The 26,672-nt window shown below is 40.5% G+C and overlaps 1 protein-coding gene across 4 annotated transcripts; it reads right to left on the reverse strand.

The window, feature by feature from the left end:
- Positions 1–5,531: 5,531 nt before the first annotated feature.
- Positions 5,532–21,285, reverse strand: UPF3B (UPF3B regulator of nonsense mediated mRNA decay). 4 transcript variants are annotated; one of them, XM_079727011.1, is made up of 11 exons: positions 21,042–21,284; positions 20,055–20,161; positions 19,774–19,880; positions 15,609–15,707; positions 14,193–14,303; positions 13,121–13,164; positions 12,473–12,655; positions 12,031–12,069; positions 10,019–10,179; positions 9,388–9,682; positions 5,532–6,491 (listed from the first exon to the last, which is right to left on the reverse strand). In XM_079727011.1, the coding sequence occupies exons 1-11, from the start codon at positions 21,195–21,197 to the stop codon at positions 6,342–6,344; spliced, it is 1,452 nt and encodes a 483-aa protein (XP_079583137.1). In that variant the 5' UTR covers positions 21,198–21,284; the 3' UTR covers positions 5,532–6,341. The 4 variants fall into 4 exon arrangements, with proteins under 4 accessions (XP_079583137.1, XP_079583138.1, XP_079583139.1 ...); XM_079727012.1 differs by lacking the exon at positions 12,031–12,069 and having other exon boundaries at positions 21,042–21,285; XM_079727013.1 differs by lacking the exon at positions 15,609–15,707.
- Between the last annotated feature and the right edge of the window lie 5,387 nt (positions 21,286–26,672).

The raw sequence follows: 26,672 nt of genomic DNA on the forward strand, positions 1-26,672 counted from the left end.
TAAATGTAAGGCCAGACACTATCAAACTCTTAGAGGAAAACATAGGCAGAACACTCTATGACATAAATCACAGCAAGATCCTTTTTGACCCACCTCCTAGAGAAATGGAAATAAAGACAAAAATAAACACATGGGACCTAATGAAACTTAAAAGCTTTTGCACAGCAAAGGAAACCATAAACAAGACCAAAAGACAACCCTCAGAATGGGAGAAAATATTTGCAAATGAAGCCACTGACAAAGGATTAATCTCCAAAATTTATAAGCAGCTCATGCAGCTCAATAACAAAAAAACAAACAACCCAATCCAAAAATGGGCAGAAGACCTAAATAGACATTTCTCCACGGAAGATATACAGACTGCCAACAAACACATAAAAGGATGCTCAACATCTTTAATCATTAGAGAAATGCAAATCAAAACTACAATGAGATATCATCTCACACCAGTCAGAATGGCCATCATCAAAAAATCTAGAAACAATAAATGCTGGAGAGGGTGTGGAAAAAAGGGAACACTCTTGCACTGCTGGTGGGAATGTGAATTGGTACAGCCACTATGGAGAACAGTATGGAGGTTCCTTAAAAAACTAAAAATAGAACTACCATATGACCCAGCAATCCCACTACTGGGCATATACCCTGAGAAAACCATAATTCAAAAAGAGTCATGTACCAAAATGTTCATAGCAGCCCTATTTACAATAGCCCGGAGATGGAAACAACCTAAGTGTCCATCATCGGATGAATGGATAAAGATGTGGCACATATATACAATGGAATATTACTCAGCCATAAAAAGAAACAAAATTGAGCTATTTGTAATGAGGTGGATGGACCTAGAGTCTGTCATACAGAGTGAAGTAAGTCAGAAAGAGAAAGACAAATACTGTATGCTGACACATATATATGGAATTTAAGAAAAAAAAATATCCTGAAGAACACAGGGTAAGACAGGAATAAAGACACAGACCTACTAGAGAATGGACTTGAGGATATGGGGAGGGGGAAGAGTAAGCTGTGACAAAGCGAAAGAGTGGCATGGACATATATACACTACCAAACGTAAGGTAGATAGCTAGTGGGAAGCAGTCGAATAGCACAGGGAGATCAGCTGGGTGCTTTGTGACTGCCTGGAGGGGTGGGATAGGGAGGGTGGGAGGGAGACGCAAGAGGGAGGGGATATGGGAACATATGTATATGTATAACTGATTCATTTTGTTATAAAGCAGAAACTAACATACCATTGTTAAGCAATTATACTCCAATAAAGATGTAAAAAAAAAATTACAGCCATCCTAGTGGGTACCCATCCTTTCGGGAGCCCACTCCAATCAGGTTTTCACCTAGCACTCAAGCTGAAACTGTACTTAAGATCATCAGTGACCTCTGTGTTGCTAAATCCTAAGTTAATTTCTCGGATCTGACCTGACCTATCAACATTTGTCTTAGTTGACCTTTCCTTAGAATACTTTTTCACTTGGCTTCCAGGACAGCACACTTGGTTTTCTTCCTATCCTTCTGCCTGCTCCTTCAGAATCTCTTTTTTCTGGTTCTTCTTTATCTCATTTCCTCCTCAACTCTTTATTCAAAAGTCATCTTCTCGGGACTTCCCTGGTGGTCCAGTGGCTAAGACTCCGTGCTCCCAATGCAGGGGGCCCGGGTTTGATCCCTGGTCAGGCAACTAGATCCCACATGCGTGCCGCAACTAAGAGTTCACATGCCACAACTAAAGATCCCGCATGCAGCAACTAACACCCGATGCAGCCAAATAAATATTTTAAAAAGTCATCTTTTCATTGAAGCCTTTCAACCCCTATCCATGAACATCATACTCCTTTCCCCTGATTTATTTTTTCTCCTAAGCACCTGTCACTTTCTAACAATACATATTTTGCTTGATTTCTCTCTCCACTTTAATGTAAGTACCATGAAGTCAGGAATTTTGTCTGTTTCATTCACTGATGTAATTCCAGAATCTAGAACATGAATGGTACATGGTGTGTGCTCAAAAAATGTCAAATGAATAAATGATTGCATGATTGATGGCAGCTTGAACTAGGGTAATGAAGGCCTGGAGAGGAGGAAGATGAATGGCACAGGATGATTGAGTGGCCTTGGGGAGTGAGGATGGAGTCAGACATGATCCTCAGTGCTGAGTGAGTAGGTGGTTCACATCCTCTGTGAAGCAGGAGGATGGGAGGAACGTTGAGTTCAATTTGGGGCCAGGGATACTTGGGGCCAGGGATACTTGGGGTCATTGGGTGATGTCCGGTAGGGAGCTGCATCTGAGATCAAGGGATTGGTCAGGGCTGGAGATATGGAGAATAGCCTTAAAGTCTGGATATATAGATAATACATCATGCATTACAGTAGCAATGAACAATCATGTATTTAACCATGCCTCCGTAGTATAAGCTTAATAAATATTTGGTGGATGAATAAATGAGCTCTGTGAGATTTCTAAGGATGGCCGATCCTAGGTATTCTCGGTACATACTTTCTAAGAATTCACCAAATGTCAGCCTGTCTTTGCTACTTGCCTTCCTTAATAAGGATATAAATGGTCATAATAAATTTTTGTCATGTAGAGGACAGTCCCAGAGACAGTAAAGAAAATTCTGGGCCACCCCCATAAAAACATGTAACATATAGAGCCTCTATATACCAACAAAAGGCCACAAAACTCCTCTAATCTTTCTCCTATGGAATTAGTTTAGATAAGGTCTGTGAATACCATAGGAAGTTAGATCTTAACTTATCATCAGAGTTAAATTACTGCCTCAGGACTACCTTGTATATGCCTGCTGGGCAAGGGGGTGTGGGTCCTGATTTTGAAGGCATGAAAGCCTCATGAATGCCCAAGCCACTCCCTTTTCACTGCCCTGGAGGTAGCTATTCCCACTGCCCTCACTCCTTGAATTTCTCCTGCCTACTTCCCTTAGCATTGCTTCTCTCCACCAGAGCAGCAAACTCTCCAGGGCTGTCAGCATCTGGAGGGTGGGGACCTTGTTCACAACTGTGGCCTTAGTGCCAACACATAGGAGGTGCTTGATGAACGTTCAGATATCCAGTGTCTGAGCTGTCTCCATCCTGTCTTTATTTCCAAAGAAATCAAACCTGTGTCCGAAGAAGGCAAAAATGGAATCAACTGCTTAGCAAGAGGGAGGGCCCTCCTGCAGTCTCAGCAGTTTGTCTGGTTTAGGGATTTTCTTCAGCAACACCTGGCAGCTTAGGGGCAGGAGACTCCCACCCCAGGCCGTCACCACAGCCCCTCTCACATGGTGCATTGTGCCCTGGTTATTTCTGGTTGTCTCTTGACACCACTGGCCCATGGTTCCTCAAGGACAAGGACTTGAGTCCTTGAACCCCAGGGCCTCCACACAGTCAGTGACTAGTAAATGTTAAGTGAATACATAAGTGAATGGAAGAAATTTAAGAGGGGGTGGAAAGGAGCTTCCCTGGTGGCGCAGTGGTTGAGAATCCGCCTGCCAATGCAGGAGACACGGGTTCGAGCCCTGGTCCAGGAAGATCCCACATGCCGCGGAGCAACTAAGCCCGTGCGCTACAACTACTGAGCCTGCACTCTAGAGCCTGCATGCCTAGAGCCTGTGCTCTGCAATAAGGGAAGACCCCACTTGCCACAACTAGAGAAGGCCCACATGCAGCAATGAAGATCCAACGCAGCCAAAAATTAATTAATTAATTAAAAGAAAAAAAGAGGGGGTGTGGAAGTGTGGTTTAATGAGTTGGACTGGGCAGCAAGTAGAACAAGAGAGGGAGGTACTGACATGAAAACAACTGTGAGAGGGCTGGCAACGGGCCCCAGGCTGGGTACAGAGGCAAGTGATGCCAACTCATGACTGATGGTTCTGGGGTGATGCTTCTCCTAAGCTGCCAAGAGGTTCCCTTTTCACCTGCCTTCTCAGGAAACCTACACTAGTGGTTATCACCTCCCCTGGGTATTCATGCTTTCTCAGTTCTTTCCTTTTGGCTTCTAAACATGCTTTAGTATTTCTCATATTAAAAAAAAATCCTTCCCCAATACCCTTTATCATCACCATTTTTTCACTGCCAAACTTCTCTGAAAAGTTGTCTATGCTGTTTCCATTCTCAGCCCAGTCTGGCGTTCATTCCTTATCATTCCAGGTCATCAATGATTTGTAAGTCACTGAATCCCATGGCCTTTTTTTAAAAAAATATTTTTTGGCTGCGCCACATGGCAGGTGGGATCTTAGTCCACAGACCAGGGATCGAACCCTCACCCCCTGCGGTGGAAGTGTACAGTCTTAACCACTGGACCACCAGGGAAGTCCCCCCATGGCCTTTTTTCAGGCATCACACTTGACCTTCCAGCAGCATCCAACCCTGATGGCCACTCCCCTTCTTCATTCTTATCCTTGGGTTAGGTAATATAATAACAGTCTTCTGGTTTTTCACCTACTCTCTGGCTACTCCTTTTCTGTCTTTATACATTTCCTTACCTGTATAGTATCCTTAGAGTTCTTTAAGGCTGGGCCTTAGGTCTGTTTCTGTTCTTTCTCTACTCTCTCCCCCTAAGTGATTAAATCCAGGCCCATGGCTTCAATGATCACCTGAAAATAGATGAATTCCAAACCTGTATCTCTAGCCCAAATCTCTTCTCTGAGCTCCAAGGCCTGTATATCCAACTGCCCCCATCTCCACTTCCCACCTGCCACTCACCCTCACTGTAACATGGTTTCTGCCTCACCAGTTCACGCGTGCCTCAATACGGCCAAATCCAGTGAACAGTGCACATTTCTTATCTTCCTTAATCTCTCTGTGGCATGGGACACTGCCAGCCATTCTCCTCCTTGAAAATACCCCTTCCATTATGCCAGTACTCTCTCCCAGTTGAGGACCATTCTCTTTCAATCACCTTCGATGGCTCTTCCTCTTTACCTGCCTCTTGGGCTACTGGTTTCTAAAAGCTGAGTAAACATAAAGCAGTGACTTATAAAGTAAAGGCAAACTGACGTCACATTAGAGAAGCTGGCAGGATGGAAATGAAGCAGCAGCTCAAGGATGTTGTCCAGACATTTTGGTTCTTATGGAACAAGAGTGGTGAACCATGATTTGGTCTTTCTGGTGAGCAAAATATAGGCATAGTGCTAGTGAAGGTAGTAACAAATATCATTCATCCACTTTCAAAATTCCCAAAAGGTTAATTAAGTATCAAAAGTTTAATTTCTCAGGCTTCCCTGGTGGCGCAGTGGTTGGGAGTCCGCCTGCCGATGCAGGGGGCGTGGGTTCGTGCCCCGGTCCGGGAAGATCCCACATGCCGCAGAGTGGCTGGGCCCGTGAGCCATGGCCGCTGAGCCTGCGCGTCCGGAGCCTGTGCTCCGCAACGGGAGAGGCCGCAGCAGTGAGAGGCCCGCGTACCGCAAAAAAAAAAAAAAAAAAAGAAAGTTTAATTTCTCAAAACTAACAGCTATTTTGTAAAGTTAATAAACACTTAGCTTTGTACGCGAGTGATAATTGATATTTATTGACATCAACGCAAAACAAGCTAAGATTAAAAGTTGCTATTTAATAGGAACAAATATTGGTGCAGTTTCCTTCCTGGAGACGGTAGGCACTCTGCTCCAGACCTAAGATAAAACATAGACTGGATTGTCAAGCACCAACTAAGGGTCAAACTTTAGTAATATAAAAATTGCTAAAGGCAAAAGAAGATGTTAAAAAAGGTTTTTTTATGCTAAGCTCACGTAAGCAAACAAAAAACTAAAACTAATCCTAAAACTTTAGGACATGGGATATAGACATGACATGATTATTTAAATTTTTGCAGAAGCGAAAATCTGTTATATCCTTCACTGTACTTGTATTACAATTACATGCTTGTTGCTTCTACACTACACAAAGTCAACAGTTCTCACCAACAATGACTGTAACTAGATCTGAACAAGACTTCAAAGTGACTCTGCTCCACTGAAATTAAGAAAATTCAATCCAGGATTAACAAAACCTTTTGATTTTAGAGTCAGTTCCCGTATCTTCTTCTCGTGTCATACCTAATTAAGTCCTCTCTTGACGTTTCCTGCCTGCAAATTGCAATGTATGTCCTCTCCCTCAGCTTTGTCTGACACTTTAAAATTAATTTGTAGGAACTGCATAAAAAATGAAATTGTACTTCCAATCTGAACCTGCAATCGGGTTCCTGCTTTGACGCAAAACATACTCCTCTGCAGTGTACCCCACCAGCACAGCGACCCCCTTTCTCTCTCTCTATTCCTTTGCCCTGAAGGCACTTCTGGATTTCTTAATTCGTGCTCTTTGGCTGCCTAGACAGTCAGGACACCTAAGGCCATTTGGACCTATCACTCCTCGCTTCCTTCTTTTCTATGGCTAATACCACTTTCCTGCTTTTTTTCTATGGTTGAATCTCCAGACTTGGTGCTGTCATCATGGGGACAGAGTCGATTTCGGCTTCGAGCTCCTGGTTGGTAAAGCTGCATTGCTGGGCGATCCTAAAGTAAAATGAAATGTTAATGTTACAACATTGCTACTAAGCATTTACAGGGGATTTTCAGAGTCATAAGTTATATATTGATATATACCAAAAAGAACCCACACAAGACCAAAATGTGAGGGCACAGTACATGACAGTAAGTGTCGATGGTTAATTTGCTTCAAACTGCCTGCTTCCTTTCCCCTATCTACAAAGAAAAACAACCGTTTCACTTTTTAAGCAACAGTTAAAAATAAGTACTATTTTATATGCCTAGAGTAAATTTTTGATAAGTCTACTGCCTAATTTTCTTAAGCATCTCAAGATGAACTGAATCAGCTTGAATAGTTTTTCCTTAGAAATCATGGCCACTGGCTATCTCTCTTCCCCATCAGTAAATTGACTTTAAAATGCACCACCACCTGAGAAAATTTTAGGAGTAAAAACAACAATAAAAAAGAATACAAAGTCTTAAATGAAGACCTCCCTGAAGTTATGAGCTCAGACCCTTGTAACTTAGCACAAATATGACTGTCTCTTTATTCAGGTTTAACAAGGTAACAGCCTAGCTTGAGACTCTCCAGGTGGCACTTAAGATCTCAGGTTCCTAAATAATCCTCAATAAAGTCACCAGGTACCCCTCAGTTCAAGTAATGTGTTTGGTTATGACAGTATGACCCTGGAAAACTTAAATGTATAGGCCTTTTTTCAAATTCAATAAAACACGACATGAGCCTTCCTTGCCCTTTCTCTCTGACGTATGAAAGTTAGCCTTAAAGCATTATTCCCAAGTGAAAAATTCCAGCAAAATATTTCACTATTTTAACAAGATGAAACGTTAAAACAAATGAGACTGCTGCGTAGCATTTAAAGAAAATGATGATGGGGCTTCTACTGTGCAAAGATGGGACAATTTAAACATCAACAAGGACAATTACTGATAGTAACAAGCTGGAGTACACCAAATATTTCTAAATCCACAAGTTCTTAAAGACCAAACAGAACAAAACTCATGGATAGCCCCTACAAGTTGCTGGGACACCAACTCATTACTCTGAATACTGTAAATAAAGGGAAAGGATCAAATGTTTTCCTTGCCTTTCCTCCACCTTATGAAATAACGCATCTAAACAAAATTATTAGGAGAAAGGCTGATAAAAGTTTTTATAATATACGGATCAGGCTTATAATACCTGAACTAATTGATCAGTTGTTTTTCCAACTTTTTATCTTAAAAAATGTTTAATCTATAGAAATGTTGCCACACTTGTACAACAAATACCTCATACCCTTCTAGATTCACGATGGTTAACATTTTGTCACATGTGCCTTTTCCGACTCTAGTGTGTGCAGGCATACATGTATATAGACACATTATATTTTTGCAGAACCATCTGAGAGTAAGTGCAGACATCATGACCCTTCATTGCTAAATATTTCAGCTTGTGTATCTTAAGAGCAAGGACATCCTATCACATAACCATAATACGATTACTACTGATCAATCTTAACATCACAATAAAAGGATACCCAGACATTGTATGCTTCCTGATATGATGCAGTAGGAACTGCACAACACCACCTATCAAGTATTCTTGCCAACAATTGAGTCTGAATATATTCAGGCCTCTAGATGAGGGGCCACCTGTTTTTGTGAATAAAGTTTGATTGGCACACAGCCAGGCTTATTCTTTTACATGTTGTCTATGCCTATTTTCCTACAAAGCTTACCGGTTGTGACAGAGACCACATGGCCCACAAAGCCTGAAATATTTACCATCTGGCCCTTGACAGAAAAAATTTGCTGACCCTGCTCTAGATATGACTACTGGTTTTCAAGGAAACACAGAAGGTAGAGGAACATGTTAAATGATACCACAGGGATGTAATTAGCCTATCTGGACAGTTAGAAGCTCTACAGGGCAAATTGGATTCTGCAACAAATAAATGGTAGGAAAACAAGAGGAGGAGAAATTGTTTAGATTAAAAGACACTTAAGGGAACATTTCAAGCAAATACAGTTTGTGGACCTTGTTTAGAGCCTATAAAAAACATGTTAATGAGACAATTGGGAAAATCTGAACACTGAGTAGGTAGGATGCTAAGGAGTTATTGTCAGTTTTGTTTTTTTTTCTGGTGACAAAATGCTATTAGGGTTATTTTTTAAGAAAAAGAGTCTTGGGCTTCCCTGGTGGCGCAGTGGTTCAGAGTCTGCCTGCCAACGCAGGGGACGCGGGTTCGTGCCCCAGTCTGGGAAGATCCCACATGCCGCGGAGCAGCTGGGCCCGTGAGCCATGGCCGCTGAGCCTGCGCGTCCGGAGCCTGTGCTCCGCAACGGGAGAGGCCACAACAGTGAGAGGCCCGCGTACCGCAAAAAAAAAAAAAAAAGAAAAAAAAAAAAGAAAAAGAAAAATAGTCTTTGGGACTTCCCTGGCAGTCCAGTGGTTAAAACTCCACACTTCCACTGCAGGGTTACAGGTTCGATCTCTGGCTGGGGAACTAAGATCATGCATGCCGCCTTGGGGTGTGGCCAAAAAAAAAAAGGTCTTTACTCTTAATATTGACGTATTTAAAGAAGAAATTATCTGTCTAGGATTTGCTTGAAAATAATCTAGTAGGAGTAAGACAGGCTACAGTAGAAAGAAGATTGGCCATGAGGTGATAATTGCTGAAGCTGGGTGATGGGTACATCACATTATTCCTCTGTTCTCTCTACTTTTGTGTGTGTTTGAAATACATACACAAACTCATTAACAATAAGTTAATAAAAGGACCCCACCAAGACTGAAAAAAAGGTGCAGATAGTTAAAGTTCCCCTAAAAGTCTATAATGAACAACGAGCTAGCCCTTTCCTTTATACTTGCAGGAAAAGAAAAAAAAATCCTCATGAAAATAAGTTTAACGAAAAGCAGCACCTTGTTTCTTATGCGATCTCTCTTAACCACTTCCTCTTTCTTTTCAGTTTTTTCTGAGCTGCCTACTGGTTCTGTACTTTCAGGCTTCTTTCCTTTATCCCGAAGGGCTTCTTTCTCTTTTTTCATTTCTTCTTCCTTTCTTTTAAAAGCCTTCTCTTTCTCATAGCGCTCCTTCTGCCTGCGGCGCTCTTCCTCCTGCCGCTTCAGCCTCTCTCTTTCCCGCAGGGCGCGCTCTTGGTCTCGTTCATAATCCCGCTCCCTCTCCCTGTATTCTCTGCCACTCTCATCTTCAGGTCTGCGTGAAAAACAAATCTGAGAATGCACCCTCAAAGCTCTTCTAATCACAAATGCAGGAACATTCTGATCCTGACTTGGCCACTACAATGAGGTTGAACTTTTGGAGCAGCATTTAAAAAAAAACTTCTAGTATTTTGAAAAACAATTTTAAAAAACCCCCAAAGTCATTCACCCAGATTAAGATACTAAAATATTTGAAACCTGTCCTCCTCATCCCCCTACACCTCGTAAAACCAAGTATCCTGATTCAGGTATAAGTCCACAAAGTAGCAGTAAAACTAGTACCTAGAAACATATCGAAAACAAATGTACCAAAGAGCCCTCGACTACCGACCTCTTAGGCTTTTCATCTTTAAATTCACCATCAGAACGTTTGGGCAATGGACAACTCTGCCCACTGGCTCTTTCATCACTCAGATTCTCTTTGTCCAATTTCTTGACCTTTTCTCTTTTGTCCAATTCTTTTTCATCGCCTTTTTCTGGCTTCTTGAGCAGCTTTAAAGAGAACAAATTTAAGTTTATTTTGAAGGGTGGGACATTGTCTTCTGATTCTACCAAAGAAAATAATATACTAAATATTTTCAATTTAGGCTATAGAAGGCCCCCGTCTCTCTGCAGGTACTCATAAACTTTCAGGTGAACAACTAGTGCACGAGAGCAGTAATTTGCTAAAAGGATGCTATTAATGTGAAAGTGTTATCCACTCAAATGAAGTGGTTTAATCACTTTGTGGCAATAGGATCAAGACTCCTTTGGCTTAAATGGGTCAACCTTTAAGTAGACCAACGTACACTTTCAAGTACGCCTTCTGTAGCCCAGCATGTTGGCATAACTTGATAGGAAAATATGGTATGAATTTAAAATGCTAAGCAGATCATTACTGCTGGACTATTTTTACGTAGTAATTACAATGACAAATACCTTGGTCACCAAAGGAGAGATCCATTGCAGGAATAATTTTGCCTTGAGTCTGAGAGTAGTTACATACTTATGATGGTACGATCATATTATCATTAGAGATGAAAAGCAAAAATTATTTGGCATTTGATTTAAAAATCCAAATACCTCATACAATGGAACTGTGAAGTTCCATCTCTACTGAATAGGAATTCTGCTCAATGTCATGTATATGACAGAATGCAATTCTAAACTAGAAGTGGTTTATAAAGTCCAAATTGCTAACAAAAATTTCTTTGTCATGCCACTGCTATAAATCTCTCTAGAATACCCCCAAGTTTTGGATATTCAGAGAGATTTTTAGGAAAATAGAAGAATTTCAAGTCTCAGAGTGAAGGCATCATAGAAAGTTTCATCTCAGGGTGAAGGCATCATACAAGCCACCAAGCAAGAGGCGAAGCACCACAAGACTTAAGCATGAAGTATTTCAGCACACAGACAGCCACTGCAAATGGTGAGTCCAAACTGGACACTAAGAAGGCACCAGTGTAAAGTGCGGATACCATGTGCAGGTTTCACTGGAAGTGTTCTTATTTCTCTAATGAACATCTTTGTTAGAAGCCAAGATGTTCATTACTCTAATAAGAACATTAACGGATATCTCTAGCATGGCTGGCTCTACCTTCTGCCTTGCTGACAGAAATAGCAAGTCAAGTCACTTGTGGCATGGCGGACAGAGAAATCGCTAGAAGGAATTAAGATGGGAACCTCCCCAGCCTGCCGCCAAGCCCCTTATCACCAATAATGAGTCCTGGAGAGCCTAGGGGAACCCTAGCCACATGAACGACTGAATTTTGAGGAGGTAAAAGGAGACCCTGCCATCACCTCTGTGAGACTTTCTTTGACTTTCTCTGAAGTACTAGGTACAAGTACTTCCCCAGGAAGTTCGCTGAAGCAAGGGCTGCCAAGCCATGCCCTCAGAAGGGAAGTAGCAAGGCTGGGATCTTTCTATAGGTTTTCCTCTTCCTACATGCAATATATTAATCAGAATCTGCTCACAGATTCCCAGGTAGATGCAAGAAGGTAACATGGGGAATCCTGTGAGAGGGGAAAGGACGTAATGCAGGGGGGTATATCCCTAGTACTCCCACAAGGCAGCCAGTTATGAGAGGCATACAAAAAGAAGAGAAGGGAAAGAGCTCTTTAGGCATGGTTGTCCTCTAGCTGTATACTGTTGAAGCTCCTGGGTACACAGCAGAGCATCAGCAAGTCATCTGAGCTTCCTTCTAAAGTAGGAATTTAAAATGGCTCAGCTTTTAAGAAGACTTAGGTCAGTCTGAAGGGGTTTTCTACAGGTAACACTACCACCACCACCAAAAGGACTTATTAACTAAGACCTGTGTGTGTGACATGATACTAGGTGCTCTGTATCATGTACTTGGTCCTTACATTTTTCTGATTCACAGCTTGTAACAGAAACCTGTGTACCTGAGGACAGTGGAAAACAAACAGATGAGGCAACTTCATGTATCAAAAATGAAGGAAAAGCTGAATAAAACCCGTAATTCATGCCAGCCAGCCCTAAGCCCATATTTATGAAGAAATGAGAAAATAATAATCCAAAATTGAACATTTTCAATGATTAAAAATAACACAGAAGTGCACTGAATACCATGTAAACTACTTAGTCTTTTAAATTATCTTAAATTAAAAGAATAATACTATTACTATTATAGGAAAGACTTCTGTTGATTCACTCCCCCCCCCAAAAAGACAAAAACAAAACCAAAAAAACTGTTTACACCAACACAAGATGCATGCATATTTGAAGAAGTAGATACAGTACATGCAATTTTCAGCAACATGCAGTCAGTTTAAGTTATTTTCATACCTTAATCTTTGGTTCATCCTTTAATTTGTCCCTTTCTGGAACTCTGTCTATCTTCTTTAGCTTTTCTATATCTTTCCTTTTTCGTTTCTCTTCTTCTTTCCATTTCCTCCTCTCTTCTTCTCTTTGTCTTTTTCTTTCTATTTCTCGCCTCCTTCTTTCTTCTCTCTTTTCTTCTCTCATCCTCTAGAACGAAACATCAACACAAACCTTCAAACAAGATAACTGCCACCAAAAACTTAGTCTTGAAGGTATGGTGGGCACCCACTTAACTGTATCATCTTTCCTTCCCATTTTCTATCTCCTTAACCCTCTCCCCACCCCATTCAAAATATGAGAGAGAATAAAGACCAGGGCCTGCTAATATCAGAGTCTCCCAATGCTGCCTTACTACATTATCCAGAGGCTTTCAGGAAATCAAGAGAGTGTCTCTGGAGCAAGCTAAGGACTCCCTGGTTTTGCAGAGTGAATGTTTGGTCCAACAACCAGAGTGAAGGAGAGGGCCAGAGAGTGAGGCCAATGAACCAAATCTTTAAAGAATAATGGTAGAAAAAGCAGCTCTCTCCTAGAGGATCCCAATGCTCTTATATTCACAGAATGCAAACCAATGAAATAGAAGTATTGAGAGAACTATAAAAACAAAAGGTTTACCTGCTTGTTTTTCAGGAAGCTCAAAAGTGGGGTTGTCTTTTTAGCTACATAAATGTAAACAGATTATTAATAATACTTAATCAACCCCTAGAAAGGATTCCGTTTTCTGACATTCCCTGCCAACCACCCAAGGTGGGAAAACTACACCCCTTAAAGAGTAAGTTCACAACTATATTATTGGAAAGAAGTTTTACAGTATTCTATTTCGATTCTGAAGGTTTAAAATAATTTTTTAAAACTTAAGAAATTCAAATTAAAACAATAAAACAATTATTAAAAAGAGCAATTCCCAGTCAGTGAGAATAAAGTGCAAAGGACATTCTCTTGTTTTACAGATGGGAGTATAAATTTGCTCAACCAGGAAGAAACTGGGGTAAGGGGCTAAAAATATCTAATACTTTTGACCCCATAATTCCACTTCTGGGAATTTATTCTATGGACAGTATCAGAGATGGGCTTATACTATGCATCCATTAATAAAAACCAAGTTTTAGAAGAATATTTAATTCATTCTTCAATATTCTGAACAATGCTATCTAACCTTGTAGCTAGCTTTTTGAAAAGCATGCTTCCTTCCTAGGATAAATTCCTAGGAGTGGAAATCCTGGGTCAGAGGCTATGCTTATGTTTAGAGCTGATATAGTAGTGACAACTACTAAAACCAACATCCAAGCTAGAATTTCTCAAGTGGTTTTCAATTTTGCAGTAACTAACTTCATTTTTTGACATTTCAGGTCAAAATTTTTTTTAGGAATATGAGCTTATTACTAGAAAACGCCAATTGATCTTCAAAGGCTTACCAACATCTTAAGGTCCTATATGAGTCTTCAAACTTTTTATACTTCTGTTACACTTGTGTGGCACTAAATAAGTCAGAATTTTTCCCATCTTATCAATGCATTCTCATAATCCTGTCAGGCAGGTATTATCTGCACTTTATAGTAGAACAAACAGAGTCTTAAAGAAGTTAGTGCCTTTCCCATGGTCAAACAGCTACCAAGTGACAGAAGTGGGAGTCTGACAGGTCTTCTGATGAAAAAGCTGTTGCCCTTAATTCCTTTTGCCCACTTACCTATTAATTCTCTATTTTTTGCTTCTATTTCCTCTAGCAGCGTCTCTGGAGTAGATGTCATTTTCTCATTATCTGCAGCATAACTTTCCAAAAATTTTCTATATTCTGGATCTAAATAATTGTTTAAGTAAATAGAAAATATAGCAGACTTCAAACAAAATAGGAAATATTATCTATGGGAAAACTGCAAGCTATAGTTATGGGACCTTCAGAGACTATCATGTATAGCATGTAAGCAGTTTCTGCATCAGTACACCTCACTTTAATTAAACTCAGCATATGAAAATCGGGTGTTCTAAACAGATAAATGAGGGCAGGTGTCCTAGATGTGGCAGTAGAGGTGATGGTAACTTTTGGAATTCTTTCCTAGATGCCTCTGACATCAGAAAGGGTAACACATCTGAGTCATTATGTTGTATCTGGAGCATGCACTGTGGAGCATGTCACTTGATCTAGTCTTCACAGTCTGAATCTATGATACAATCAATAAGCAGCTGTGTGTTGAGTCTTTTCTGTGTTTTCCTTATAAAATACCCATTATAGTAATAAATAATGGAAACCAAACTAGTTGATTCTAAAATGCCAATCTGATATAAAATATTGCAGTTAAGTCCTTAGCCAACACAACCACATTACAGAGATCTCAAAATCTGGATCCAGTTTACCATAAATGGCAATTATTTCAGTTTTTTAGTTCCAGTATTTCAGTTCAATGTAATTACTATGTGTGCAGTTAACTGCATATTCAAAGCCTAGAAAACAGGACTGGCCACTACAGATATTTTATATTAAGTTACTCAAGTATAGAAATTTTTCCATCACAGCTCTCCATGATAACACTTCCTCTTTATAAAAATGGAAACCAAAAGTCAAATAAATAATCATAAAAACGGTAAGAGGCCTCAAGGAGTTGTAATTTGAAACATCTGATTTTTTCCCATTGTCTTCTAATGAATATACCAAAGGTGATTTACTACTCAACAGTCAAAATATATTGCTTAATGGTGAAGGGATGAAAAGCCATTAGCCAAAGACAGTGAAAACTAGAGGAAACCCACCTCCATTCTAACAAGCAAAGCTTTCATCAGTGAATTACATTTCTCATGAACTTTATTTCCTATGTTTTCTTAATTTAAAAGATTGGAGCCCACTTAATTCCCACAAAGGTAATATTTTTAAAAAACCCATGGCCCCACTATATATACAACACAGGGAATTCTACTCAATATTCTGTAATAACCCATATGGGAAAAGAACCTGAAAAAGAATGAATATATGTATATGTATAACAGAATCACTTTGCTGTACACCTGAAACTAACACAACATTGTAAATCAACTATATTCCAATATAAAATAAAAATTAAATTAAAAAAAACCATGGCATTAGCATTACATAACTAGAGCTATACTGTACCATCATCGATAGTCCCAACTTTAGTATCTCTTTTCTTAGTCTTCTTTTTTGCAGCTTTTTGAAAAGGTGCAAATTCTACTATGGCAGGATATTCCTGACCTGTTTAGAAAAAATAGCATACTTGTTGCAGGAAAGAAAATGTCAAAAGTGGATACAAGAGACTCAACCCACCACTCTCTAGGCCTCCTTTGATGACAGTGGTCTGAATAGGTCTCCCAACAGGCATAAATCACATCGGCACAACTAAAATCAACATGTTACCAAAGGAGCCCCCAGTTCATACTGATAACTTAGTGAAAAGATATGGGAGGGAATTAAAATACTCATTTAAATTCAACTTCTAAAGTGTGATATGTGGGGGAAAAAATCTACAAACTAATTTTCATTTAAAAAATACATCAGAGGGAATTCCCTGGCAATCCAGTGGTTAGTACTCGGCACTTTCATTGCAGGGGGCCTAGGTTCAATCCCTAGTGGGGGAACTAAGATCCTGCAAGCCATGCAGCATGGCCAAAACAAACAAACAAACAAACAAAAAAAACAGATCACAATACTGATTATACAGGGGTATAAATATGTCAAAAGTCACCAAATGCACACATAAAATGGATGCATTTTAATATGTAAATTATACCTTAATAAAATTGATTTTTTATAAGTGCAAAAATATACATCAGAAATCTCTAGAACAGGTAAAGCTATAGAGATAGAAAGTAGGTTAGTGCTTGTCTAGAGATGAGGAGTAACAGCTAATGGGTACGAGGTTTCTCTTTAGAGAAACGTGTTCTAAAATTAGATTGTGGCGACAGCTGCACAACTCTGTGAATATACTAAAAAACACTGAACTGTACACTTTACAAGGGTGGATTTTATGGCATATGCATTATATCTCAGTAAAGCTGTTATTAAAAAATACACCAGGAGACACCAAAAGCACAGGCAACAAAAGTGAAAAATAGATAAACTGTGCTACATCAAAATTAAGAACTTCTGGGGCTTCCCTGGTGGCACAGTGGTTGGGAATCCGCCTGCCAATGCAGGGGACATGGGTTCGAGCCCTGGTCCAGGAAGATCCCACATGCCGTGGAGCAACTAAGCCTGTGCGCCACAACTCCTGAGCCTGTGCTCTAGAGCCCGCGAGCCACAACTACTGAGCCCACGTGCCACAACTACTGAAGCCCGTGTGCCTAGAGCCCATGCTCCACAACGAGAAGCCACCGCAATGAGAAGCGCGCGCACCACAACGAAGAGCAGCTCCACTCTCCACAACTAGAGAAAGCCTGTGCGCAGCAACAAAGACCCAATGCAGCCAAAAATAAAAATAAATAAAATAAATAAATTTTAAAAAAAATTAAGAACTTTTGTGCATTTAGGGACATAATCAACAGAGAGAAAAGGAAGCCTATAGAATTGGAGAAAATATTTGCAAATCATAGATCTGAAAAGGGGTCAATATACAGAATACGTAAAGAACTCCTACAACTCAACAAAAAAAACCCCCAAATAATCTGATTAAAAAATGTTCAAAGGACTCGAATAGACATTTCTCCAGAGATGGTATACAAATGGCTAATAAGCAAATGAAAAGATGCTATGTGCTCAAGCATATGAAAAGATTAAACTATTACCTCACTAATCATTAGGGAAATGCCAATCAAAACCACAATGAAATACCATCTTATACCTGTCAGAATGATCACTATTAAAGGGGAAAAAAAACCCCAGAAAATAGCAAGTGTTGGCAAGGACATGGAGAAATTAGAACCTTCATGCATTGCTGGTGGGAATATAAAATGGTGCAGCCACTATGGAAAACAGTATGGTGGTTCCTCAAAAAAATTAAAAATAGAATTACCATATGACCCCACAATTCCACTTTTGGGTATGTATTCAAAAGAAGTGAAAGCAGAGACTTGAACAGATGTCTGTACATTCATAGCAGCATTATTCACAATAGCCAAATGTCCCTCAACGGATGAATGGATAAAGAAAATGAAGTATATACATACAATGGAAAAGGAGATTCTGACACATGCTACAACATGGATTAACCTTGAGGACATTATGCTAAGTGAAATAAGCTAGTCACTAAAAGTCAAATACTATGATTCCACTTATATGAGGTACCTAGAATGGTCAACTTCATAGACAGAAGGGTGGTTCATAGAGGTAGAATGTAGCTGCAAGAGGCTGGGGGAGGGAGAAATGCGGAGTTGTTTAACAGGTAGAGTTTCAGTCTTACAAGAAGTTCTAGAGATTGGTTGCAGAACAATGTGAATTTACTCAACACTACTGAACTGCACATTTAAAAATGGTTAAGATGGTAAATTTTATTTGTGCATTTTACCACAATTTTTAATAATGCAAAAAACCAAAAAAAGCAATGAGGTAATGATACATACTATAACATGGATGAACCTTGAAAACATACTAAGTAAAAGAGGCAGTCACAAAAGGCCACATATTGTATGATTCAGTTCATATGAAATGTCCAGAATAAGGAAATCCATAGTTAGTAGATCAGTGGTTGCCAGGGTCTAGGGGGAGAGGAGAATGGGAGATGACTGCTAATGAATACAGGATTCTTTTTGAAGTGATGAAAACATTCTGGAATTACATAGTGGTAATGGTTACAAAACTTGTGAATATACTAAAAACCATTTAATTTTATGGTATGTGAGTTATATCTCAATTAAAAAAAAAACAAACCCAAGTGACTACTGGAAAAATACACCAGATCCCTGCTATAGAATAATGTCATTACAAGGTATAAAATTCCATCCTTAGATCTTTGGCATGTAAACATAAGCCAGGATAAATTACTAGAACTGACCATTAGGCATCACAAAGCAGTCACACAGGAAACAAGATTTTAGAAATCCTAGTGAATGCAGAATCATATTACCTTAATAACTGATATATTTGAGAAGGAACAGATAAACCAGACTGAAACAGAAGGAAATTGTGGAAGACAGGCTGAAAAAAACAGAAGTGAGGCCAAACTATGGAAGATGCTGACTACCAGACTAAGGAATTTGGACTTTTTTTCACAACTGCTATCTTAAGTCACTATTTTCAAAAAGATTAATTTCATGGCAATATAAGACTAAATTATGCAGAAAGTGGAAAAAAATGGAAAATCCTATAAGGTTAGAGACTGGTTGTCTAAGCATTAGGTGATGAGGATATAAAGTGTGAAAGTATTACTAAGTTTAGATGAACAAGATATTAAAAAGCAATAAACTGACAAAATCTATCACTTGTTTAAATGTAAGGGATAAAAAAGAGAGGAAAAAAGTTAAACACAACTCAGATTTCCAGGAAATCACTGCTATCTACTAGAATAAACTTGGAGTGGAGAAGTAGCTGGTTTGAGGGGATTAATAAAAGCTGGACAAACACAGTAGCAATCCTTCAACTTTTACTGGCATATTCCCTGACAAAGATTTCCTTTTTACTAACTTTGAACTAATACTGAAAAAACATAACCTAACAAAAAGACACATCATTCACCTATGACTGCAAAGCCAAAAGAAAAGTGGCAGATGGAAGCTTGGACATTCTCTGGCTAAATGTTGCAAGCAGCAGATAATAAAATGAGAGTTAAGGCAGAAGTTTTTCTTCCCTATAAACTCCTAGATAAAAAGTGGGAAATCAAGTTCAATGTTTTAATTATATACAACTTAGAATGTTAAACAGTACGCCAACTGGCAACTATTGACATAAAGAATCTGACTTAAATAAGTGTTGGTCCTTGAAGCAAGATGAGAAGTAAATATTTAAAATTTGTCATACAAGTTTAAAGAGTCATTTATCAGTATCACTGTTGAAACTAGTAAATACTCAAAACAACAGATCATCTAATACCGGGCAAAAGAACAGTCACAGGAGGAGAAAACTGTGGCAATTTCATTCAGTTGATCAAACTACAGAAACTACAAACTACAGGTTAATACAAATACCTGAGGACTGTAAAAAAGTCATATTATCTATTTATAAGGCTGTCATAAGCTTATCAAATGTGTAAAACTCTTTAAATGTTTCTCATCTTATCACCCAGGATTTTAGAAGTGCCATGAAGGCATCGAGAAAACACTGTGATACACACATTGTCTTAAACATACAAATGACAAAGAAACCACCCCCCTCAGTTAAAAGGACTTACCTTTATTGTCAAGGAATACATAACCATCGAAACGATCCCTGAACAAAATAATGTCCTCCTGGTTTTTAAAGTTGATGTATGCTCTGGCATACATATGAGGATACAGGCTGCAGGGAGGAAAGCAATTATGTCAATGTGCTTGCAGGTGTCTGACTGAATTACAAGTATGCATATATTAAAAGGATAGGCTCAAAAATCAAATGGAAAACATTAGTAGGATAAAAAAGAATGGAAGAAACCTTTTTCATTTACCCCCTCCCTCTTTTATTTATTTATTTTACCTAGTATCATTAGAAAAGAACTCAAAATAATCATGCTCAGGCATAGGCTGAAGATGTTCCTGAAGCTGCTCCTTGGTCAAAGTGGGAGGTAATCTCCGTATTACCACCTTAAGAAATGAATAAGGAAAATAAAATTAGTACAAATCAATTTTCTGTCAAACCCGAATCACTGTCCCTGAAGAAAGTTGGCCTTTAAAAGATGAGATCACTTATAAAAACCCAAGAGAATGTTCAGAAAGCTCAGAATGATTAGTCAAACATAATAGTAACGTAGTTTAAAAAAAAACAACTCTCAGAAAAGAGAACTGCCTGGAGCAAGGAAAATCTCTTAACCCGAAGCCCCACAGTTTACTAGGTCTTCGCCTCATTTTCTATCACCTATTTGCAGTAGTGGTAAGAAATTAGTAAACCAACCCTGGTCTTTTGTGGGTGCCATGAATTCTTGATTTATTAATATTTCCCTACCACATCCAACACATCCTAAAATAAAATCCTTACTCAATCAGCATAAAGAATTCAAAATTCTAAGGAATACCACAAATTCCCTCCTTGCTCCCCAAATAAGGATGCACCGATCTGGCCCCCAGACCATAATATCCCCCACCCACCCACTCCCTCAACTAGCCTCTATTAATATTCCTACCACAAACTACTCCCACCCTTGATGGCCTCTTCACTATTCAATAATTCCCCTCCAATTCCTCATTCTTTTCACTATCGCTCCCCCTCCCATTATAATCTCACAGCTCTGACCTAAATCCTTCTTGTCCGGTAATTCCCCCGCCCTCCCTCACTCCCATCCCGGGGCTCGGCGGGGAGGGGCTCCCCCATTTCTGGCGAGTGGATGAGACCGGGTGATGCGATTTTCACTCAGGTGAAGAAACAGAGGAAGAGACTGGGAGAGGAAGAGGGCAGCCCCTTCCCAACCATCCTCCACCGGTGGCGGAACCGTCCCGCCCTCTCCTGGGCCGACAGCCGGCCAGACACCTTGCTCAACGCCTCTTTCTTCTCCTTGTTCCGATCCTGCTTATCTTCCGCTTTGATGCTGTCCCCCGAAGCCCCACAGACGCTGCCTGTGGCTCCCGGGGGAGTCAAGAGGGTTACTCGCTTCTCCTTAGGCCTATGCTCCTTCTCCTCCTTCATGGCCACGGTTTCGCTCCTCACCGCGGTAGCTCGGCCTAAACACCACTACGCCGGCACCTAAAGACTCCCGGTCCACTCCGGACAGAGCTCCGCCCCCAACAGACGCCCCTAGTGATAAGCTGAGCCCTGCTTTCCGCTGGGCCCCGCCAGGATCTCGCGAGACTTCAGGACGTCCGGGTTCTTTCAGCGGAATGGTTGTAACACCTGGTCTTAGCTTCCCGCCCACGGAAGCCCCGCACCGCCCAATCCCCTTGCGACCCAGACTCCCTCGGGGCACATCATTAGCAACTCTGCCATCTTGGCTGAGACGAGTATTTCACGGACTACAAATCCCGGCATATAAAGCACTTACTCGGGCTTCCCTGGTGGCGCAGTGGTTAAGAATCCGCCTGCCAATACAGGACACACAGGTTCGAGCCCTGATCTGGGAAGATCCCACATGCCGCGGAGCAGCTAAACCAGTGTGCCATAACTACTGAGCCTGCGCTCTAGAGCCCACAAGCCAAAAGTACTGAGCCCACGCGCCACAACTATTGAAGCCCGCGCACCTAGAGCCCGTGCTCCGCAACAAGAGAAGCCACCGCAATGAAAAGTCCGCGCATCGCAACGAAGAGCAGCCCCCACTCGCTGCAACTAGAGAAAGCCCGCGGGCAGCAACGAAGACCCAACGCAGCCAAAAATAAATAAATAAATAAATAAAAAAGCATTTACCCGCTTCTGGCCGGGAGGCCTGGAGTCATAGGTGTTTCAGGGTTCCTATTTGTAAGTAAATGGAATCCTTAATCTTGAAAGTGTAGTGTTTTTCAGATCTAAAGATACTTTCTGCGGGCTTTGTTTTCCTCAGATAAACCTGATGTTATCCAAAGTTTACCTCACTAGGGGAACGACTTATATTTTCTATCATTGGTTGTGAAGTGTCCTTTCAGAGGCTTTAGAGTTTTTTTTTTTCCTTATATTGATTAGGATTCAGACACTTAATAAACACGCAGAGAACACTGACATTAAAGGATCATTATAACCAAAATGTATGAGGTTTGTTTTCATCACCGTTTTTAAAAGTAAAAGGAACCTATCATGGTACTGATGCCCCGCAGGGAGGAGAAAATAAAACCCAATTTGCTTTAGAGGGGATTGCCCTCCTTCCTGCTTTTAAAAAGGCTAATTATGCATTATTTATAATAGCCCCAAACTGGAAACAACCCAAATATCTGTCAACCGGCTAATGCATAAACAAAATGTGGCACATCCATAGATCGAAATACTACTCAGCAATAAAAATGAACCTATACGTCCATCCACATGAGTGAATCTCAAAACGATTATGCTGGGTGAAAGAATCAGGATACAAAGAGAATACATGCTGTATGATCTCATTGATATGAAATTACAGAAAAGGTAAAACTATAGTGAGAGAAAGCAGATCAATGATTGCCAGGGGGGGCCAGGGGTGGGGAGAAGGGACTGACTGCAGAAGGGGTCCAGGGAACTTTGTGGAATTATATAAAATTCTCTTTATCATGATTGTGGTGGTGGTTGCGTGACTGCAGACATTTGTGTAAACTCATTGAATTGTACACTTAAAATTGGCAAATATTATTTTATGTAAATTATATTTTATTGAAATTCAGCCCCTCAGATTAAAAGAAATGCAAAATTTGAAAAATATTGCTCAGCAAAAGCCCCAGGGGGATCCTCAGGAGAATGGAATGGAATCTGTCTCCTTCTCCAAACCCAAGAAAAATCTTTTTCCGTGGAGGAGCTGGTTAGTAGTGATCTTGAAGAGACAGCTGGCAGTGGAAGTCTTTACAAGAGGGAGATATTTCCCCAAAAAGGAACCAATTGGTGACCCTAAAGAGGCAGGAAACAAGAGTGTCCCCAAGAAAAAGAGGAAATTCTCTTGTAAATGTCAAGTATTCTGTTTGGGTTTTTTTTTTTTTTTTTTTTTTTTTTTTTGCGTTACGCGGGCTTCTCACTGCTGTGGCCTCTCCCATTGCGGAGCACAGGCTCCTGGATGCGCAGGCTCAGCGGCCATGGCGCACGGACCCAGCCGCTCCGCGGCATGTGGGATCTTCCCAGACCGGGGCACGAACCCGCATCCCCTGTATCGGCAGGCGGACTCTCAACCACTGCGCCACCAGGGAAGCCCCTGTTTGGGCTTTTTTAATGTTTTATTATACTTTGTTAAAAAGGAAAAATTGTACATTTTAGAATGTTTTTATGAGTAAATTTAATGTACTGAAAATGTAAAAGAAAAGAAAAAGAAAAAGAGGAAATTCTCTTCCAAGGAGGAGCCACTCAGCAGTGGACCTGAAGAGGCTGCTGCCAGCAAGAGCAGCAGCTTCAAGAAAAAGAAAAAGCTCCAAAAGCTGTTCCAGGGTGATTAGAATTGACATTTCCCTGGTGAGGCATAACTTGCAGAGATATTTCCCAACCCAAGCCTATATCTCAATAAAAAGAAAAATATTGCTCTAAATGATAGAGCGTTTGTATTTCATCAAATTTAAGATACCATCGAATCTAAAACCATTATTTTATATACAAAGAAAGAAAAAAATGCTGCCAATTGAACTATGACACACTATAAATTTTAAGATGTATCTTGATTTCAGAGGTGTTAAAATGTGAAAAAAAGTGTTGGTATCAATTGAACATATTATATCTCTATTATGTGCAATTAAGGAAAAATGAGGTGAAATGGCAGAGAAGGGCAAATGATAAGCCAGAGAGAGACACAGACACCCACAGCAGGCAGGAACCAAGTTAAGGATGCAATAGAAACCCAAGGCAGAAAGCTGGCTCAGGGCCAAGGACCCATTTTTGCTGACATCTAGAATACATTATCCAGACTCCATTCTTAAATTTTCTCACTTCTGTTGCCAAGCATATGCTTGTGTTCCTAATTCCTGTTGCCAAGGCTATTTCCCTGTATTTGGGATCTGTTACTCACTCTTGCCTCCACCACCTGCCCACTCGTACAAGCCTAGCTTAAGTATCTGCCTCTGAACTCCTACTTAGCTTTGCATTTACATCTTGGTGTATGCCTGTTTTGGAGTGCTTGCTAGCTGTAAACAACTGCTGTATTTCAGTCGTCAGAGTTGGGTGTTCCAGGGCTCAGTCCTTAGACCCCTTTTCTATCTACGCTCACTCCTCTGTTAGTCTCATCTGTTCTTGTGGATTTTCTCTTTTCGCTGACAACTCTAAAATTTATATCACCAGTCCATACATCTCCTCTGAATTCCAGACATATATCCAACTGCCTACTTTGACATCTCCACTTAGATGTCTAACACATTCAGATTCTCTGAACATGTCCAAAATTGAACACCTGATCTCTCCCCACACCACCTGTTTTAGTTTCCTATTACTGCCGCAACAAATTGCCACAAATTTTGGGGGTTAAAATAACACAAATTTATTATCTTACAGTTCTGTAGGTTAAAAGTCCAACAGAGGTCTCACTGAACTAAAACTGAGGTGATGGCAGGACTGAGTTGCTTCCTGGAGGCTCTAGGAGAGAATCTAGTTCCTTGTCTTTTCCAGATTCTTGAGGTTGCTCATATTCCTCAGCTTGTGGCCCTTCCCTCCATCTTCAAAGCCAATAATATAGCATCTCTCGGGACTTCCCTGGTGGTCCAGTGGCTAAGACTCCGTGCTCCCAATGTAGGGGGCCTCGGTTCGATCCCTGGTCAGGGAATTAGATCCCACATGCAGCAACTAAAGATCCCGCATGCTGCAACTAAGACCCGGCATAGCCAAATAAATAAATAAATAAATAAATAAATATATAAAAATAGCATCTCTCTCTTACCATGCTTCATCTATGTCTCTTTCACTCTCTCTTCTGCTTCCCCCTCCCACTTTTAAGGACCCCTGTGACTACATTGTGCCCACCTGGATAATCCAGGATACTCTCCCTATGTTAAAGTCAGCTGATTAGCAACCTTAATTCCCATTGCCATATAATGTAACATAGTCACAGGTTCTGAGGATTAGGGTGTAGACAATTTAAGGGGGCATTATTTTGCCTACCACACACTGTAAAGTTTCTTTTTTTTTTAAAGGGAATTTCATTTTCATTTATTTATTTATTTATTTTTGGCTGCGTTGGGTCTTAGTTGCTGCGCGTGGGCTTTCTTTAGTTGCAGCAAGCAGGGGCTACTCTTCCTTGCAGTGCGCGGGCTTCTCATTGGGTTGGCTTCTCTTGTTGCAGAGCACGGGCTCAAGGTGCATGGGCTTCAGTAGTTGTGGCACGCGGGCTCAGTAGTTGTGGCACACGGGCTTAGTTACTCTGCAGCATGTGGGATCTTCCCGGACCAGGGCTCGAACCCATGTCCGCTGCGTTGGGAGGCGGATTCTTAACCACCGCGCCACCAGGGAAGCCCTGTGAAGTTTCTTTTTAATTAAAATTTTAAAGTACAACACATACAGATAAGTGCACAAATAATAAACATATAGCTTGATGAATTTTCAGAGTGAATACACTCATGTAACCAGCACTGAGATCAAGAAGTAGAACATTGCCAGCATTCTGGATGCTCTGTTGGTGTTCCTGCTCAGTCACTTCCCCCACCAAGAATACCACCATCCTAACTTCTAACACCATTGATTAGTTTTGCTTGTTTTAAACTTTATGTAAATCGAATCACACAGCATGTATTCTTTTATGTCGAGCTTCTTTCTCTCAACTTTTATTTATTTATTTATTTAGGCTGCACCACGCAGCTTGTGGGATCTCAGTTTTCTGACCAGGGATTGAACCCGGGGCACGGCAGTGAAAGCCCAGAACCCTAACCACTAGACCACCAGGGAACTCCCTCTCTCAACTTTTATGACTATGAGATTCATTTATGTTGTCGTATGTAGCTTTGAATTTTTCATTCTCATTGCTGTATAATATTCCATTGAATGAATCTACCACAGTTTATTTATCCATTCCAATATTTGGGGTGCTGCTCTGAACATTCTAGTACGTGTTGTTTGGTGATCATATATATGCATTTATGTTGGATACATACCTAGGAGTGGAATTGCTGGATCCCAGAGTAAGCATATGCTCCACTTTATTAGACACTGCCAAAGAGTTTTCCAAGAGGTTGTACCAATTTACACTTTTACCAACAGTGTGTGAGAGTCCCAATTGCTTCACACCCTTCCCAACACTTGCTAATCTCTGGTGGGTGTGTAGTGGTTGCTCACTGTAGTTTTACTTTGCATTTTTCTGATGATTAGTGCAGTAGAGCACATTTTCATATGTTTATTTTTTACCGTATGCCTTTTTAACCTTTTGGTTATTGCACCATGTTAATATATTATTTATTCCAAAGCAAAATTAAAAAAACAAAACCAAGGTGTGGAGGTGTTACGGCTCCTTTTCACCAGTTGAGGGGGCGAGTAAAGGAGAGACGGGGAGAGAGAGAGAGAGAGAGGGGGAGAGAGAGACGGGGAGAGAGAGAGAGAGGGAGGGGGAGAGAGAGA

The sequence above is a fragment of the Hyperoodon ampullatus genome (genome assembly GCF_949752795.1).
Source record: "Hyperoodon ampullatus genome assembly, chromosome: X".
Classification (NCBI taxonomy): Eukaryota; Metazoa; Chordata; class Mammalia; order Artiodactyla; family Ziphiidae; genus Hyperoodon; species Hyperoodon ampullatus.

Coding starts and splice junctions, on each gene's coding strand:
- UPF3B (XM_079727011.1), bottom strand. CDS start 21,197: ATGAAGGAGGAGAAGGAGCATAGGCCTAAGGAGAAGCGAGTAACCCTC. Junction 14,304..15,608: donor AGTTGGGACTATCGATGATG/GTACAGTATAGC, acceptor ACAATTATTTAG/ATCCAGAATATAGAAAATTT. Junction 6,492..9,387: donor GAGATCGCATAAGAAACAAG/GTGCTGCTTTTC, acceptor ATTTTACTTTAG/GATCGCCCAGCAATGCAGCT.